Source organism: Euprymna scolopes, chromosome 17 (assembly GCF_053919585.1).
Source record: "Euprymna scolopes isolate OS-2025 chromosome 17, ASM5391958v1, whole genome shotgun sequence".
Lineage (NCBI taxonomy): Eukaryota > Metazoa > Mollusca > Cephalopoda > Sepiida > Sepiolidae > Euprymna > Euprymna scolopes.
The window spans coordinates 50,809,729-50,830,192 of NC_136498.1; the positions used below are offsets into that span (position 1 = coordinate 50,809,729).

A 20,464-nucleotide genomic window follows, 5' to 3' on the forward strand; every position below is an offset into this window, starting at 1 on the left:
AGATTTTTATGTTTTTTGGGGGGTGGGGGGTTAAACGACGCTGGGTTACGTCGTAAAAATTTACCAAAACTTTTATTTTTAACATTTTTTTAAAATATAATTTCATAACCATATTCTTATAAAATTTCAAATAAAATAAAAACTTATTTTTTAAAGATTTTGTTATTAAAAGTGGAAATAAAGAAAATAAATAATTTTGTTAATTTTTATTGTATACTTTTTAATAATGCCCATTTTTTATATATTTTATTTCAATAAATCGCTTCACAACAGAAATACTAGAGAACAATAAAAGTAAAGGGACTGATTTGCCTTGTCACCGCTTCTGGCAGCGCTACGCCGGAAATTAGGAACTACGTTAACTGACTATAACCGAAGAGATATATGTTATCAGTAATCAAACGAGAACCACATCACTTTATATAAAAGCATATAAGATATTAACGAATACACACTCGAGAGTTAAAACAATGAAAAGAATATGCTGTTGTCCTAGCCCTAGTTATCACCTACAAAAAGACTAGAAGGACATGCTTTTAATGTAACACATACTGTCGACAAACCTACTTGCGCACCGGATGTTACGCCGGCAAGCCTATTTGGTCTTTTCCTGACAACATTTCCTGAATATTGCTCATCCACTGTTCGGTTTCTGTTGGGACCTTCCGATTATTCATTTTTAAAAAAAAACACTTTAATGTATTTTCCATCGCAGCGTGTACAGACACTTGTTGGCCGACTGGGATCGCTTAAGATCTTTCCAATCGGATTTTTCTCTGTGTACCATTTTCAAAAAGAAAGTATCATGTATCGCATTCGATTTAACTAATTGGCGAATTGTTAGAATTGAGAGTTTGGTTCTTCTTTAGAATTCAATTTAATTTTTTAAAAAAATTCGAAAAATCTTTATAATATATGTACCAGTCACGGAATGGAAATATTATATTCCAAAAATCACGTAAATTGATCAAGTAGTTTTATTTTCATAACGAAAATCATTTTTAAACGATTTAAAGCGATTAACATACGGTATAATCACGTTGTCACACAAGTTCCTGCCATATCGTCGAAGTTAAGCAACGATGAGCCTGGTTAATACCACATGGGTAACTATTTGGGAATACTAAGCGCTGTATAGAGTGCCGAGACAGAACTGCTGTCAAATGAAAAGCTAAGCGCCTCCTTCCCTTCGCTAGTCTGTGGGAAGCCACCTGGGCAAAGTCGATAACCAACTTCAGCTCCCCAAATCGTCGTCCCCGATCAGAGTAACGTGAGGTCATGTAAAGCATGTGACCGATGTGACGGAAGCAATCAGGAATCATTCTGTTCATGGTTTCGTATCTCATTGTGCTGGCTAGAAGATCTCTTTGGGTACAATGGTCAGGACAATCGTCCAGTATGGATAAAACTTGAACAGAAAGAAACTGCAACCCACTGCCTTTACAACTAAAAAAAAATACTGTGGTAATACATCACAAAACACTTTCGAGAAAACAGCGTGAATGGGTTTGTGAATGATGAGCAACAATGTAGAGGTGGAATCGAACCTAAGACGCCCAGTTGCAAGACCGGCGTGGTCTTGGCGTCACACCCTCATAAAAGTAGACTCGTCAAATATACGTCGTCTTGCCGACACTATACATGACGTCGCCGATGCAGGAAACCTGCTACAAACAACGTTGGAATATGGACGAACAAACACAGCAGACATTATTTCAACAGATCCTCGAGCTACAGCAAGAGAACATCACCTTGCGAAGAGACGGGGGACAACCGAGCAAGTCACTTGCAAGGAGACCTGATAGGCATACCATAGAACCGGACTTAAGTGATAGTGACTGGGCGATCTTCATTGACTCCTGGAATAGAGACAAGATGTGTGGGTTGGCGTTAAGAAACGAATCAAGAACGGCCTGTGCCCTAGAAGTAAACATAGACCCCGATTGGAACGATGGATAAAGGAGCATTTTGAGCCCAGTGCATTCAATGCATGCCCACATCAACGGCTGCAGGCGATGAAAGGAAAACCCATGGACATCACGTTCATCCCGGGGGCCAAACGCTCAGCTGTCCACACCTCAATCCCGGTCCCACACCATTGGAAGAAAAGAGTCAAGGAGGACCTCAACCGAGACATGACATTGGACATCATAGAACCTGTACCAGTGGGTACACCTACAACACTCAGAATGGTGGTTGCACTGAAAAAGGACAGGTCATCGAGACGTACGGTAGATCTACAAAAGCTCAACGACGCTACCCTACAAGAAACCCATCATACACCATCTCCTTCCAACGAGGCATCGCTGGTGCCTGGCGAAAACTAGAAAACCCGTTTTGGATGCATGGAATGGCTATCATAGCCTAAGCCTCTCCCCATCGGTAAGAGATGCAACTACCTTCATCACGGAATGGAGTAGATAGCGTTATCTCCGGACACAACAAGGATTCCAAGCGTCAGGAGACATACACGCATGTTCGACAATACCACTGTAGATATGCCCAGGAAAACAAGATGTATAGACGACACGATACTATGGAACGACTCTATTGAAACATCATTTTGGCATACTATGGAGTAACTAAATAACTGCAGCAAAAATGATATCGTATTCAACCCCCAGAAATTTCACTTCGCAGAAAAAGAGGTGGAATTTACCAAGTTCTTGATAACGGAAGACTGGATTAAACCCACCAAAAAAAAAAAAATAATAATAACTGAAGCAATACGGAATTTACCGGCACCAAAAATATAACTGATATAAGATCCTGGTTTGGAATGGTAAACCAGGTAGCCTACGCTTTTTCTCAGGCCGCAGTAATGGTCCCGTTCTGTGAGCTGCTGAAGACAAAAAATCAAAAGTTCTACTGGGACAGCACACTCGATTGAATCTTCGAAGAGTCGAAAAGAAAGATCACAGAAGAGATTGAGAACGGTGTAATAACCTTCGAAGTGAACAGAACAACTTGTTTGTCGATGGACTTCAGTAGGACAGGTTTTGGGTATTTTCTTTTCCAGAAGAACTGCAACTGTGCAACCGAAGCTAGACCACTAGAGATTAATCCTGGCCGGCTCCCGATTCACTAATGACGCAAGAGTCCCAATATGCACCAGTTGAAGGAGATGCATTGGCATTAATCTACGGACAAGAAGCATGCCGGATGTTCGTTTTGTGATGCCCAGAGCTGTCAGTCGCCGTGGAACATAAGCCCTTGGTGAAGATCTCAGACAAAGCTCTGGAGTACATAAAGAACCCAAGACTGTTCAACTTCAAAGAACGGTCCTTGATGTACAAATTTCTAATAAAGCATCTCCCTGGCAAATTCAATGTGGCAGCAGACTGTACATCGAGATGCCCAGTAGTTTAACTCCATCTCGGAGCAGGACCCCAAATTAAAGGCAATAATATGGGACAGCTGCTACTGACGAGGAATACTGTACCCTCGCCGAATTCATACAAAATGGTTTCCCTAAATCTCGGAAGAAACTGCCGCAGACAATTAGCCGATTTTGACATATGAAAGAGGAGTTATATTGCTTGGAAGGGGTGACGATAATGGGAAATAAAATACTTATACCCAGAAAACTATGTGCTGAGGTACTCGAATCGCTCCATTCAGCGCATCAGGTCGTCAATGAAATGTTGGCAAACGCCAGACAACGGATGTTTTGACTAGGACTGGACGCGAGCATTCGTCAAACTCGGACCTAGTGCAAAGTATGCAACGTAATGTCTCCGTTACAACCTAGGGAACTCCTAATGCCGCCCTCGAACCCCGAGTTCCCATTTCCGAAGACGGTTACGGACTCTTCGATTTACGATGAAAGAACTACCTAGTATATGCAGATAGATACACTGGATGGGTAGAAGTCACTCTGATGTCGTCCAGGAATTCCAAGGCCACATGTGACACCCTACGAAACTGGTTCTGCACGTACGGCGTCCCGGAGGATTTGTCAACGGATGGCGGACTACCGTTTGACTCCAGTGAATATAACCGGTCTCTAGATAATTAGGGCATAAGAAAATGAACATCATCGGCATATTTACACTAAAAGCAAGGGGAGAGCTGAATTGACCGTTAAAACGGCTAAAACAATACTTATTGATAGCACGGACAGTTGCGATCGCCTATGCTATGACCGGCCAGCTAGGTCCCTACTGACTCATTGCAACACCCTGGTAGAAGACCTACATATGTCTCCAGTGATGATACTCTACGGTCGCATGATAAAGGACCATCTCCCAGTGTTCCAGGACCGATATCGAATCCATAAACGCTGGAGAGAAATCAGTCATTATAGGGAAACAGCGATGGCAAAAAGACACTTATAGAATGAAAGGGAATACAATCTAAAAATTACCCAGTTCAGGAACTGAAAATCGAGGAAACGGTGCAGGTCAAAAACTAAGTTGGTCCACATCCGCGCCGATGGGCAAAGACGGGAAGGCTGGTGGAAACACTGGGTAACCGGCAGTATTATGTACGCATTGATGGGAGTAACCGGGTAACCCGTCGCAATCGCAGGTTTCTCCGAAGAATAAACCCAATGGTAGATATCCCTTGTCATTCGATACTTGAGGAGCCTCCAGGAATGTTGGATACCATAGACAACCTAACAGGGCCCGATATACCGGGAGAATGGTCCACCACAGATACGGAGCAACACCAGCCCGAAACATCCGACACTCTGCCCTAGGATGATGGAGATATAAGAAGACCAACCGATGCGTCATAGCATAAAGATGACGCAACCACCCAGGAACCTATCTCCACAGACAAAGAGCACTTCGCTCGACTACTCCAGAACCTCAAAACCTTGGACCACAACGCGAGTATCTTGTGACCCCGGAAGGACGAGGGTATTAAGAGGTGAAATCGAACCCAAGACGTCCACTTACAAGATCGGAGTGGTCTTGGCGTCACACCCCCATAGAAGTAGACTCGTCCGTTTGCATGAGACGCGAGAGTGGGCTACTTAAGACATTTACGGCAACGAGTGTGCTTTCAAATATACGTTGTCTTGCCGACAGTTTACACACAAATGCTGAGAGAGAGAGAGAGAGAAAGAGAGAGAGAGAGAATCACTTGAATGAATGAAAGCGATTAGTGTGAAACCTGTAGCATTGCAAAGCTGATCCTTCGAGTATTATTTATTGTGGACTTACAGGGACTCGACAATATTTTTGGACACTTTTAAAAAAGTACTTCAAGGTGGTTACTAGTGCCAAAAACTTTTGAGATTGTAAGTACATAATTGAGGAGTGAAAATCCACTACTAGTGTACTCATTTTTTTTAGTTTGGCTTTGATAACTTTAGTTTTTTGTGATTTTTGCGAAAACTTGCGCGACACTATTTTTTGAACATGACAAGAAATCCTATTTTATTAAGAGCTATGTTCATGTATATGTTGCTGTATGCAAACTTTCTACTTGTACACTTAGCTGTCATCATTAGAATCAATTATCTGTTCTATTCTACTGGCAAAACAATTAGGAAAGAAGTCGTTTGTTTGGCACGAAAAAAGCGGGAAGATGGCCTCAGCATCAGAAAGATCACCATGGATTTGAAGCTGTCGAAATCAACGGTCGAATACATGCTGAAGAGATATTCCGAGCGGAAAAAGAAGAGAGGACGGAAAAGATCAATCGGCAAGAGGACAGAAAGGAGAATGAAGAGGACTGTGACACGGCTTTTAACGTTTGGAGAAAAAGTTACAGCAAGAAAAGTGAAGGAGAAATGTGAATTGGATGTAAACGTCTGGACAGTACAAAGAACGCTGCAAAGGCTAAGACAAAAATTACACTAACAAAGAAACACAACGGAGTAAGGTGGTTAACAAAGCATGTTGACTTAAAGTAGGTTATATTTACTGATGAGAAGCGTTTCAAATTTGATGGACCCGATGGATGGTGTATTTGGTTGAGAAGGGGTGAGTCTGTTATACTGAACAAACGACAGATGGGAGGAGGAGGGGGAGTTATGGTTTGGGGTATGATCTTTGCTAATGGAAATATATGGTTGGAGTGGCTGAAAGGACGATAGAACAACGAAAGCTACAGACAGTTGCTGGACGAGAAAGTCCTACCAAGTATAAGAAGAGATGGGTAATGATTTCGTTCTACAGCAAGACAATTGCAGCATCCATGTGTCAAAACTCATGAAAGAATGGATGGCTAAAGTGAATATGACTACTTTGGGATGGCTTGCAAAAAAGACCAGATCGAAATTTAATGAAAAATGTTTGGGAAATACTTGCGCAACTTGTCTATAATGGACCCGAAATAACGAAAGAGGCTCAACTATGGAAACGAATACTAGATGCCAAAAAACAATTAATAGAAATATGTAGAGATGTCATTATGAAGAGAGATTGATAAAGGTTATTGAGAAGAAAGGTGATATTACAGACTATTAACAGTTTTTCAACGATGCCCGAAAAATAATGTCGCGTGTGTTTTGTAAAAAATTATGAAAATTAAATATTTTTCCTTACCTAATCGATTTTCTTCCATTTTTATTACAGGTGTTGTTTTTATATGTTAATGCTATTCTATTGAAGGAATTTCACCACTCTACGGTACTCGGAAAGTCAAATACTAAAGTGTCCGATAAATATTGTCGGGCTCTTGTATCTAACTTTTGTTTCTTTTCAAGATGGCGACGGAAGTAATCCGTTTTTACTTATATAAAACTTGATTTTCTTAGTTAAAAATAAAACTGTTTGATCAATTTACGTGATTTTTTAAAATACATCTTTGGTCCGTGACATTTTTTTAAATACATCTTTGGTCCGTGACATTTTTTTAAATACATCTTTGGTCCGTGACATTTTTTTAAATACATCTTTGGTCCGTGACATTTTTTTAAATACATCTTTGGTCCGTGACATTTTTTTAAAATACATCTTTGGTCCGTGACATTTTTTTAAATACATCTTTGGTCCGTGACATTTTTTTAAATACATCTTTGGTCCGTGACATTTTTTTAAATACATCTTTGGTCCGTGACATTTTTTTAAATACATCTTTGGTCCGTGACATTTTTTTAAATACATCTTTGGTCCGTGACATTTTTTTAAATACATCTTTGGTCCGTGACATTTTTTTAAAATACATCTTTGGTCCGTGACATTTTTTTAAATACATCTTTGGTCCGTGACATTTTTTTAAATACATCTTTGGTCCGTGACATTTTTTAAAATACATCTTTGGTCCGTGACATTTTTTTAAAATACATCTTTGGTCCGTGACATTTTTTTAAAATACATCTTTGGTCCGTGACATTTTTTCTGTATGTTTACTTTTTAAATTATGTTGAATTCTAAATATGCATAAAGAGCTTCATATCCTCCAAGAAATTCCAGCAAAAACCAAACAGGCAGCAGTGGTACCTCACTGAATGTGCCGCTACCATTGCAATAGCCTACTCGCAAATTAAAACAAAATGAATAGCATTTACGTTCAAATGAATGTATCCCGTAGAAAACCATTTAGTTCTATTTAGGATTCTGTCAAATTTATGTATTTTATATGTGTATGAATCATGTAAAATCTAAGTTATAAAACTATGTCTGTCTGTCTGTCTGTCTCTATTTTTCAAACTGCATCTCCTCCGAAAAGCAAGATCGGAGAACAGTGCGAGGCAGATCAAATTACTAAATTTTTGTGAACCGTTCTTTTATAGATTTTTAGTCATTAAAAATAGCTGTTAAGGGGTCAACGTTTTAAATAAATTGGAACTTGGCAAGCGTAAGTTGACTTCAAGTGCACTTGCAATCGGTTCATTTTTAACTACTTCTTATCCGTCTAACGATAGCTCAAACGCTAACGATTAAAGCTTCAGCACTAAATGTTTTGGTTTTGATTCTAGCTGATGGCACTTAAGTCATTTTGTTTTTTACGTTTGAAATTACTATTATATATTGAGTACAATATAATAATCAATAGAGAATTGGCTCAATAATAATAAATTAAAATAACACTTTTCTGAAGCAAAATCCCACATATTTTTGCCATGAGCCGCTATTACTTGCAAGAAATTCCAGCAGAAATCAAACAGCCACCCGTAGTAAACCACTAAATGAGTCGTCGCCATTGTTCAGGCTATTTCAGTTGTTTCTTTTTTGTTTTATTTTTTACAAAGGGGGGTCACCATATATCAAGGCCCTGAAGTCACTCGAGGATAAGTTTGTTTGTTTTTGTTTTACGGTATATCAACCCTTTTCAGGTTATTTAATGCCGAATCCAGTGATTTTAAAGAACAATTTTTAATAGAGTATATTTGTTTTGTTTTTTAAGTCGGTTTCTATTTAACCCATAGTTGGGACCCTAACAGGTACTGCCACTCCGCGTCAGAGTGGACCTGGGAGTAATGGCAATTAAAGGGTGGCTCCACATTTCTCAAAGCCCGCAGGCTGGGGCCTCACCATCGGATATAGTTTAAGGTCATATCCAGGACCTCGAGGATAAGGGTTAATATGCGTACTGTAGTCATTGGGGCAGTGGCGTGGTAATCGTTTGTGGGGAAATTTTGGTATAATTAGATTATTTACGTAGACGGTTCAATACAAACTTGTTTATGTTGGACTTGAAGCAGACCAGCGGAACAGAGTTCCACAGAATAAAAGTTCTAGGAAAGAAGCTTCGTTCATGGAATCCATGTTTGGGTTTAAGCACCGACAGAACGTGAAGAAAATTATTAATAGCGATTTTGGATAGACGAGCCTTTTTTGTGAAAGATCGACGAAGGAGCACCATAGATTGTCAGTCGAGTATTTGCCATGAAAATAACGACAGAGCAGAAAAAGGCTCAGAACGTCTCTTCTGTGCGAAAGAGGTTGCAGAGAAGAGAATAGGAAAGTGCATCACCTACTAGATTATAATGTTTTTTCAACGGAATAAATGCTCAGAAATGAAAGTAAAATAAAACTGCTCGCAATCATTGCAAAATACGATAAATATACCGAAAAATAAATAAACGCGATAAATATACCGAAAAGCTTATGGCTAATCCGTTGAATCTTGATTGGTCGAGCAGAGGCTTGGTGTCTACGAGTTTTGGCAAATAGGATCCTGAACATATTAAATACTGCTATTCATTCATCATAAATACATGGTGGGACGATAAAAATGTCGCCCTAAATAAAACAACACTACAGCTTTATTTTAAAGCTTTTATTGAAAAAAATCAATTCAGGTAACTTGATTATGTAGTACAGCTGACATCTATTCAATGTAGTCTTCAGCCTCGATCACCGCCACGATATGGGTCCGGAACTGGGAGCGTGCCTTTTCCACAAGCACCAGTGGGAACTCGGTGAATACTCGGCAGATGACGGCAATCAGGCTGACTTTGGTGTTGTGGGAGGTCATGTTGGTGATGTTCTCGATGTATGACTAAACGAAGTAGTTCAGCGGGTTCAGGTTGGACGAAGAGGAAGGCCAGCGAGAGAAGGTAACAAAGTCGTAGCACTCCTTCTGAGTTTCTTTGGATTTGTGGGCCGGCGCCGAGTCCTGCTGCCACATCCAGGATCTGCCAGTAGCCAGCTGATTACACCAGGGGGTCACCACGTACACTTTGATGTTCAAAGCCGACTTTGAAGATGTGAGGTGGCATGATGTAGCCCTCACTTGAAACCACACCAAAGGCCATAACCATGGCCGGAAACTTTGCTTTGATCACCCTGGGCATGTCCCTGTTATTCGTGGCAATCCAGCGATGGATTTTGAGGGTGCTAGCAATGATCCTGTTGTTATAACTTAGATCGGTAGAGAGCATGAGTTGTACAGCGGTGCATCTCCGATCTCACTCGTTTAACATTGTTTCACTTTCAGACTCCTATTGCTCTTGGGATTTGTATACAACTGGCGAACTAGTAGATGGTCTGCAACAAAAAAAAAAAAAAAAGAAAGAAAAAAGAAAACCGGTTTTCATTAAACGGAAATGGAATCATGTTATCTTTTCTGGGGCGACAATTTATTATTCCCCCTTATAAACCGGAACTGAATCCGAACGTAACGCCCAGATCGTCACTGTGCGCCGTTATATACTCAGTCATCGTCATCTCCGAAAACAGTTAGATCAAGTAAAAACAAAGCAAATAAATGAGAATGCATTTACGTTGGGTTTGTTTACAGAAATCGTTGGCAATTAATTCAATAACGTCCGACGATTACGTCATATGTATTTTTGACGTATTTGAGTGCAATTTAAGCCATTTAAGCAGAAAAGGAAAAACATTTTTTTCGGGCAGGTGGGAAGGAAATTACTTAGGAAAACAAGATGATTAGCAGCGGATAAGTGGATCAGTATATACATATACAGATATATATATTGTATCGGGTGCTCTATATGACGTTTGATGTAGATGTTATACCGATCGAAAACCAACGCTGATCGAACTATGGATCCTAAAGTTCGCCGATTTCTAAGATGTAAGCGAGGAAAAAGAAGACGAAATTTCAAACGTAACGTATCAACACAATCTCTGATATTATTAATACTGTGTCACTAATTTTCGATTTTAGACTATACTAGTTGAAACTATCCGGCGTTGCCTAGGAGCTGTATATTGTTGATTTTCATTTTTTATTTTTTATTTATTTATTTTTTTTTTTTTAGGCAAATCGATTGTGCCAGAAATATAATGGTCGCTGCTCTTTTTTTTTTCTCCCCCACCCCCTCGTGTTCTTGGTTTCATTGTGAACGGAAGCATCCTCCGCTGTGGTCTTTGTCACGACAGATTTTATTACGGAGATGGCTTAGTGAGATTGAAAGCATGGAAGACGACGTCAAATGCCAGAAAATCCTCCACAGAAATGTTTGTTGTCTACGGCCGTGTAATAATGGCACAAAACATGCGTTCTTCAACAGTTCACTCTCATATTCATAACACCACCACCATACAAGTGGCACACATGGGGGAAGGGCTCTTCACAGGTGTGGTTGTCTAGGCCATTGATGAGGTGACTTGTCCTCTATCAACTGAGGTATACCTCTGGTCCTGTACAGTTCTAGAAGACCCATCCTCCTAACATTTTGCTTCTCCCATTGAGTAGGGGTTAGTTTATTAATAATCGTCTGAGGCGCCCCTACCAGATAATGCCGACGAGGCTGCCCAGACATCTTTTTTGCAGGCCAGAGTGTTCTTCCTTTACGACACTAGCATTTGAAATCCTACTTTCCGCACCTTGTGTCACATTATCACGCCGCGGGAGGGAGATAAATAATTTAGCAATTTAATTTATGGCAGGCTTAATTGTTTCCACCTCTCTGAACGAGTCGCTTTGCAAGATGTACGTTGATGGTTGTCCGTTTCTGCATGCAGAAGCGTCTTAATAACTCTGTCTCCGGTGAGTCGGGCATAGTGGTTTATGCATCCGTACTTTCCGAATTACTTTTAGAAAAGCGAGGATATTAACACTTCGCACGTTACTCCGTTAAATTCGCACACTTCAGCTTAGACAGTGCACGTATCCACGTGATTATTTAATCCCTTTGTTTTTGATGGGCTTATTATTTATTTTATTTTATTTTATTTATTTTTATTATTATATTTTATTTATTATTTATTGATTAATTTATTTATTTATTTATTATTGTTTATTTTATATTTTATTCATTTTTATTATTTTATTTATTTATTTGTTTTTTTTTTGGGGGGGGGGGTAATTAATTAATTTATTTTTGTATTCTTTTGTATTTTTTTTGTTTGTTTTTTTAATCACTTCCATCAAAGTAAATCCCTAGATGTATCAAGCTCATTTTCAAGGTAAGATATCCACCATCCATTGTTCACACATTTCTTCAAGTTTTTATTCGTAATCGTCTCTGAGACGTAGAATACTCGAATATCTAGTTCTTCAGATAATAAAACGGGCATCAATCTTATCATTTCCATGAAAATGTCCATGTCAATTTTTTTTTTTTTAATTTCTTTTTTTTTTTGAATTTTTTTTTTGTTTGTATTTTTTTTTTTTGTATTTTTTTTTTGTATTTTTTTTTTTGTATTTTTTTTTTTGTATTTTTTTTTATTTTTTGTATTTTTTATTTTTTGTATTTTTTTTTTTGTATTTTTTTTTTTTGTATTTTTTTTTTGTATTTTTTTTTTTTGTATTTTTTTTTTTGTATTTTTTTTTTGTATTTTCTTTTTTTTTTGTATTTTTTTTTTTTTTTTTTACATTAACTACAACTCACCGTTCACATTCAAAATGTCGACTTTAATACGTTTTCGGGTATGTTGACGACGAATATCACATTTAGATTTGGGAATGATAAGTATAAATAGTTTACTAGATATGAAAATATTTGTTATCCAACATAAAAAGCTAATGTAATTTTTCACAACCGAGGAATTAGTAATGCGCATGCGTATAAAGAAATTAACATTCTCTTCTGAGCAGACGACACAAAAATACCGGCAACCTCTCCATGTTAGAACGGTTTTCGGAATAAACATCCCCAACCTCCCCATATTAAGAACGGATTTCGGAATAAACACCTTTTTTTGTCATTTTTTCGGGGAGGGGGGTGAAAAAATTTTGTCGTCTGCTTCAGTTGCACGCATGCGCATTACTAACTGCTCGGTTATGAAAACAAAATGGTTGCCGGGGATTACATTAGCTAGCTTTTACAGTGGATATCATATGTTTTCATATCTGTAAACGATTTATCAGCCTCAAATTTAACTGTGATATTCGTTGTAAGCTTACCTGAAAACCTATTCAGTCGAAATATCGAATTTGTAACGTGACTTATAGTTAATGTAAAAATCTACACTTTTTTTTTTCGTTTTTGCTCGAGATGTGACATCCTGTCGTATGCACTGGTTATTTTAGATTTCAACCGAGATATCTATCAGGATTTCAACCGTTTCTTTATTCAGTCCAAGATCAAAAGTTAGTATCTGAAATAAATCTAAAAAAACGATTTTTATAAACTTTTATGTTTACCAATTTATATTATTGTTTATCATAAAAAAAATACCAACAACAAAACACACACACACATACACACACATACACACACACGATATCATTCGTAAATCTTAGGTAGGACTCCCCCCCCCCCGTTGTGCTTGAAGTATTGTAGTGAATGAGAACTTTAGCCAGGATCAAACATAGACGAACAAAGGTATAGGGATGAGAATGACCATAGACAACCCTCCTCCCCAATTTTTGAGTGGTCTTGTGCCTAATTTTTCGTTTATTTCTGTTTTGTTGTAAACTTTCAGAGTGAATAAAATATATATATACACAATACACTATATATATATATATATATATATATATATATATATATATATATATATATATATATATGACTGGAATTATTTCAGAGGTGTTAAAGTGCACTAGGATGTTGACAGAGTTAGTCCGCTTACCGCTAGCTAATTTTTTAAGAGTTCCATTGACATTGCTTTGAATATATCTACTGTAGAATAATCCGCGTCTACAAATTCTAGATCTACGTTCTTTGCAGAGAAACACGCGTACATTTGTTTGGTCAAATCAAGAAACAAAAATAACCATTCTCTTGTGTCAGCCATCATAGCACGGGCAATGGCTCTCGCAAATTTCTTTCTCATACGTAACATAAAAAACGACTCGGATATCTAACTCTGTCCCGTGGTGAGGCATTGTAAATAGGAACCGTCTCTTGAAGTGTATTTGTTCGGATCGCTCTTCATCAGGTATGCTTGGCAGGTATCTTCGGTAGATAGCAGTGATAGGACGTTTCTAAATTCGTTTACATGTGCCCTGGAGCTTCTATGATTGCTTGAATGATGTAGATCTTCCTAAGATTCCAGTTTCTTTTCATATCATAGATGACTTGGTGTTTACTTACATTCTCCCAAACATTATTAGGAAAATTGACTTCAGTCTGGTTGCTACTCTCTCTCTCTCTCTCTATCTATCTATCTATCTATCTATCTATCTATCTATCTACCTTAGTCGCTTCCCCCTCTCTCTCTTTAACTCTCTCTCTCTCTCTCTCTCTCTCTCTCTCTCCTTTGTTCTATATCACTATGTCAAGTGTAAAAGCGGTCTAAGTGCACACTAAAATCGAACTCATTGATATTTACAACACAAACGAGCACATTAGGACATTCACCTGTATCAATTCGGCAATACAATATCCATCTACTCATTCAAATAACTCGAGTTGATACCATAGATGTTTTATATCAATGATGAGACAAAACAAATAATTTACAACACACAAATACGACAACTCCTTCACTGTCACATATGTTTTTTAAAAGATACATTACACGAGTTGTCATCAGGATTGGGGAGTCGGATAGTAAAAGTCCGACTCCGACTCCTAGAATTCCTAGAATACTGACTCCGACTCCTGATTCCCGACTCCGACTCTGACTCCCACTCCGACTCCTTGACTCCTATTCTGCAAATCCGTATACCAGCCTCCCACATCTATTCAGCATGTATTTTATAATTACTTTTCATGCATATAATTTTTTACGCTTGACATTCACTTGTCAGATAACTATACTCACATATACACTCTACCAGTTCTATTTATTTATTTATTTATTTATTTAACATTAACTCTTAACAAGGTATATCACCACTTGGGCGTAAAAGGCTGCTATTTGGGACTATGTCTAGGAAAGATTAACAAGATGTTGGTTTATGTAACATTTTAACTTTTGCATATCAGTACGACCAGGAAAGCAAGAAGTAGGAAGTAGGAAGGGAAGAAACTATTAGAATAGAAAGATTTCTGGCATCTAGGGATCTCAACAATGAAGGAATTAGATCTTATTGCGTAGTGGGTTTGTCAGGGATATGTATGGCAAGGGGGTACAAGTGCAACAAGTTCATCAGAACACATTCCATTAAAATATTTGTAAAACAGGTACAGAGATGCAACATTGTGGCGAGGGGACAAAGGCTGGAGCTTAGTTGATAGTGGGGCCGATTAGATTGACAACTCTTTTTTTGGACCCTATCCAAGAGGGAGAGGCTAATGATAGATGCACCAGCCCAGATGTGACAACAATACTCCAAGCATGGACGAATGGTGGCCTTGTAGAGGTACGAGATACTCTCAGGTGTGAGTAGTCTTCTAGCTCGATAGAGGGAACCCACTTTCTTTGCAGCAGTCTTTGCAATGTCCTCTATGTATTTGTTACAGTTTATATCGCCTGCAAATGTTAGGCTGAGGAGTTTGAAGGCAAAATTCTCAGGTAAAGTGTTTTGTCATCGATATAGGCGATTGGAGCGGCGTCTTGTAATTGTTAAAGGAGAGCAGCTTCGTTTTTCTAGCATTAAATGTTACCATCCATTTGTGGCCCCATTCCATAATTTTCTAACGATTCTGACATTATCTTACATTTATGTACATCTGTTCTTAGAGCATTGTATTATCAACAAATATACGCATCTCGGACACAATATTATCAGAGAGGTCGTTTATGAATACCAGGAATAATAATGATCGAAGGATCGACTCCTGAGGTACTCCTGCATTTAAGTTATGCTGCTTGGACTTACGTCCATCAATGACAACCTGTATGCTTCTATTGTCTAAGATCGATCTAATTATATTTAGTATACGTCCAGTTATAACATACAATTTAATTTTCATTAGCAGCCCTTTGTGCCAGACTTTGTCAAAGGCCTTGAATATATCAAGAGCTACAGCTATGGCTTAGCCTGCCTTATCCAGTACATGGTAAATGCATTCAGAGATGAATGTTAAAATATCTGCAGAAGAACGACATTACCTGAATCTATACTGTTTGTCAGAGAGAAGATTTGTTTTTGCGAGGTGGTGAACTAGTGCTTGATTAATTAAGATCTCAAAGATTTTAACGAATAAGGGAAGAGACTAATGGGGCGATAATTGAGAGGGGCTATTCTTTCACTAGAATTCCTGTACACTGGTACTACAGAGGCCATCTTCCAGCTATTAGGGAAGCAAGGTTCAGCAAGGAATTTATTGTAGAGTTTGGAAAGTATAGGGGCTAGCTCAGCTGAACATTTCTTAATTAGTAATGTAGGGATGAGATCAGGCTTTTGAGGTGTCTAAGTTTTTTATGATATTGCAGACATGAGAACGGTTGATTTTTACATCATCTAATGTGGCTTCAGTCCACATAGGGAAATTTGGGAGAGAGTTGTTTGTTGGCTCTAAGGTGGAGTTGGAGGCGAATCGCTGGGCAAACAGTTCCACTTTCTGATTGTTGCACAGTGAAGGAATTACTGATTGCCCTTTATTCACTATTATAGATTTTTCCAATTAAATGCGTTCCCTGATTATGGCAGCATGCTTTCTTTTGATTGTCGCTATTTTTCTCTTACAATGATTTCTAGCGTCTATGAATTTTTGCTTATTTGTATTTGACTTATGATGTACAAACCAGTGGAATGCATTCTGTCTTTGTGCAATGGCAGCTGCACAATCTGTAGTGAACCATGGGGGTGAGTGGGGCTTGCAATAATACTTCTGTGTGGAAACATGTGCTTCAATGCCCGCTTTGCACCATTCAGTTTTCTCATTGGCACACTGTTCAGCAGGAAGCGAGAAGACATGGGTCCATGGAGCATCTTGTTCTCTAATGGTTATCTCAGTCAGCCCTGTTTTAGTACTTTGTTGTTTTGAGGTTGGGATTTAAATGTGATGTCAACTGATACCACTAAGTGTTCTGTGTTTCCAAGTGGACTGTAGGCATTAGTCACACAATCCTCAGATACTGTGGTGAGGAATAGGTCTAGAAGTGAAGCCTACTGAGGTTCACAATCTGGTAGGCCAGTTGGAAACATTACTGTCTGTGTGAGGGAATGGGCTATAGAGAGCTATAAGTAGAGCGTCCATCTGTGTGACCTGAGAAACCAAGCCAATTTTTATGGTGAACATTAAAGTCACCAAACACATGTATTTGGGCGTTACTATCCAAGGAGAGTGCTGCATCTATACTATCAGAGACATGACCGATTAGAGTACAATCCTGACGGAAAAACAGCAGAGAAAATATAAGTAACTAATGTAGTGATGAAATGTTAGTCGAAAGCCTGGTCATCTGATTCATGATTTTATCTCTAGCTTAAGGGAGGATACTACGGATATAGACTCCAAGCATGTGCATATATCTATCTGTGTCCTTCCAGCAAAGAGGGAGGTCTCCTGTCATGTAAAAGTAGTTAGAAGGGATTGAAGAGTGTAAGTTTGTTTCACTTAATGCTAAGATATCCGGGGAGTTTACTTAAAAGTAAGACTCTACATCATCTATTTTACCTTTAAGCCCACGGATATTTGTGAAAATGAGCCTCAAGGGCGGAGGTGAATTAATTTTGTTTGTGTGGTTGTCTGGTTTCATCGTGATATTTGTTTGGGTTCTCATTTCATTACATTTTTGTTTAATGTCAGGTTAGCGGAAGTGTGTTGAGCAAAGTGGGCCGGTTTTGACACCAAGTATACACACAGTGGCCCATTAGCCGAGTCTTGTCTAGAAGTTGTGGTCTCGTGAAAACCCACCAGATATAGCAGCAGGGTCCCTTTCTATGCGAGACATGGCACTACAACTATCCTGATATTATACAACTGATGACAGAGCAGTCAGTCTAAGCATTACCAAAGAGTTAGAGCTCCTGTACTGTCAGTTGGAAACAGTAGCCAGACAAACTGTCAATCAGTTACCCTCAACCTCTCAGACAAGTCCGGCCCAAATAAGTCATGTGAGCACAAGTGGTATACAAGCTAACCCAATTTTCTCAGTTTCTGAGTGAAAGAGTGAAATTTAAAATAGGGACTAGGGAGACGGCGATCAATGTTCTAGTCAGAAACAAGGCCAAGCACAAGGTGGTTCTGGTGAGTTCCTTGTATTGTACCTCTTGTCTGGCTAATAGACAAAGAAAAAGTGTGAAATCCGGCGATAGAAGGGAGCCTATCTACTCCTTAAGCAAGTTTAGGAATTTGTTCGAGTCACCAGCTCCAGGAAAGTTGTCAACCATGACTGAGGAGGCCTACCTCTGCTAGTTTTATTATCAGTTTTCTTTCTCTTAGATGGATAATCTGACAAAATCTACGGGTTCATCACACCAAGAGGAGTAACTATGTGCCTGGTTTTTACACGAAGTGTTTTTGCCCCCGCATGAATGAAGATATTGAGTATCTTACTTTAAAGTTTTTCTCTATTCTATATAGATAAGCGTAGGATTGGAGATAGATTCCACTCTTACATTTGCAAGAAATTGTATCTTTCAAGTACTGTGAGAGAATCAATTAGCTCTAGCAACTTATTTGTTTTAAAATAAATGAATAGGCTATTAATAATAATTACTTAAATATGTAATATAAAGCAAAGAAAACAAAAGAAATGGTGGGACTAGATCTACATAAAGAGGTTATACACCACACGGATAGATAGATGCACTTAACTTGGTGTTCTTCGAGCAACCCATGTTGGTCTAGCTAAAAGACTAGTGTCTTCACATGGAAGGAATTGAGGTGCAAAGATTACCGTTTATTTTGAGAGCAGTAAGAAGGAAGGACGGAGTATCTGCCTTAAGAGCCAAACGTGTACTTCGATTTTAATACTTCCTTCGTTTATTTAATTGAAACTGTATAATTTTCGATTTCTGCATTAATAATTTAAAACATACAAACTCATTTACCAAAGGGAATGAATGCTAGAAAAGAGATGCGTATTTCCAATTTTTCTATTGTGTCTATACATATATTGCTAACTATTACTAATAGTAAGGCTTCCTTCAGTCTTGACAGACTATGGATACCCACTGTAAGGGTGCCTGCACGTGAAATTTGTGTGGCAAGAGTTGCGCAATCTCCAACCACGCCTCTCCTGGGTCAACATTGTTGCATACCAGTGGCAAGTTGAGGTACAAGACGCCTAGAATTCCCAAATGGTCACCCATCTGGTATTAGCCAGGCTCAACATTGCTTAACTTCGGTGATCTGACGAGATCCGGTGTGTCAACGTGATTATGCCGTATCTATTACTAATATTGTTGTGGTTGCAAGGTTGAACAATAGTTAGTAAAGAAATACAATGAAGACGCAAACAACAAGATAACGCAATAATAAGTGTATTAAAGAAAAGGTATATTTACAATATGTACAAATGACGGTGTCGAGTCAGAGAGTCTTGGTGGGAGGACATGTACGCTCTTCGGCGTCACTTCCAGTGGCATCTGAGTAAGACATACCAAGGCCAACCTAGGCTTGCCATTTATAGTGTTATGTTATTCGCATATGCAAATAAGATTTGAAGTCACACAGATTTCAATATCTTTTTCTTTTTGGGTTTACCATTAATGGTTCATTCACTTTTCTTTTCCTACCTGATCTTCGGAGTTCAGGTGCATTTTGAGGCGGTTCCAAATTAAAAGATTCGTATATGATATCTATGGTGTCCTTCTCTTCGACTGTTGTCGTATCATCATCATCTTGGATATGACGTTTTTTTATCTGATTTAGGTGCCTTTTATATATATTCTGTGGACCTTTAATCATGTATGTACAATCATCAATGCGTTTATCCACTACTCCACATTCTCAGTAAGATGTGTTATTTCTGTAGCACTTAAAATATACTCGATCTCCCGAGTTATATTTCTTTCTTCTCGTGTGTGTAGTGTTTCGGATAATTGCCTGCCTTGGCAATAGTTTGTCAAACGCTGATTTTACCTTTCTGGCAAACATTAGATCAGCTGGTGATATGTTTGATGGTGTACTAGGATGTGGTGTAATCTTATATACTTGCAAGAATTGTTGCAAAGCTTTTTCTGTTGGTGCTCCAATGGATTTCTTTAACGCTCGTTTTAGCGTGTCTACGAACCTTTCCGCGAGGCCGTTCGACCTTGGATGATATGGCGGAGTCATGATGTGCTTCACCTGGAACGTGTCGCAAAATTCCTTAAACTCTGCAGATGTGAACTGCGTTCCGTTGTCAGTGACCAGTGTGTCTGGTACACCGAATCTTGCAAACAATTAGGAACCCTATTGAGTTGTTCGTTGTTGGATTCCTGCAACGCATTACCTCCGGCCATTTTGTGAAACTATCCACTACAATTAAATAATAGTTTTCACCTACTGGACCAGCGAAGTCCATGTGGATTCTCGACCATGGTTGGTCGGTTTTCGGCCAAGGTTTGTGTACTATAGGTGGAGATTTTGCCGCTAACTGGCATCCTTTACATTTACCAATTGTTGTCGCTATGTCAGTGTCCATGTTACGCCAGTACACGTAGCTTCTCATTAACGACTTCATTCGATTTATCCCCGGATGTCCTGTGTGGAAATCTCTTAACATCCTATTCTGCAATGTTTTGGGTATTACCACTCTCTCGCTGTACAGTAACACATCGTCACATATGGAGAAAACTTCCTGCACCTTTGTGTCCGTTATAATTTTCTCTTTTATGTCCTTTATATATTCATCTTTCTCGGCTTCCCTTTTAATGTCCGACA

At 38.7% G+C, this 20,464-nt stretch overlaps 1 protein-coding gene across 2 annotated transcripts in view; it reads left to right on the forward strand.

Annotated features, from left to right (window-relative positions):
- The first annotated feature begins 10,200 nt into the window (after positions 1-10,200).
- The window catches only part of LOC145296753 (E3 SUMO-protein ligase ZNF451-like), a 66,507-nt gene continuing 56,243 nt past the window's right edge, over positions 10,201-20,464 (forward strand). The window contains exon 1 of one of the 2 annotated variants that reach the window (XM_080142790.1): positions 10,201-10,473. In XM_080142790.1, coding sequence (XP_079998916.1) covers positions 10,374-10,473 — 100 coding nt within the window. In that variant the 5' untranslated portion in view covers positions 10,201-10,373. Of the gene's footprint in view, positions 10,474-11,679; positions 11,778-20,464 lie in introns of those variants that run through there. The other variant, XM_080142791.1, reaches the window with a different exon arrangement.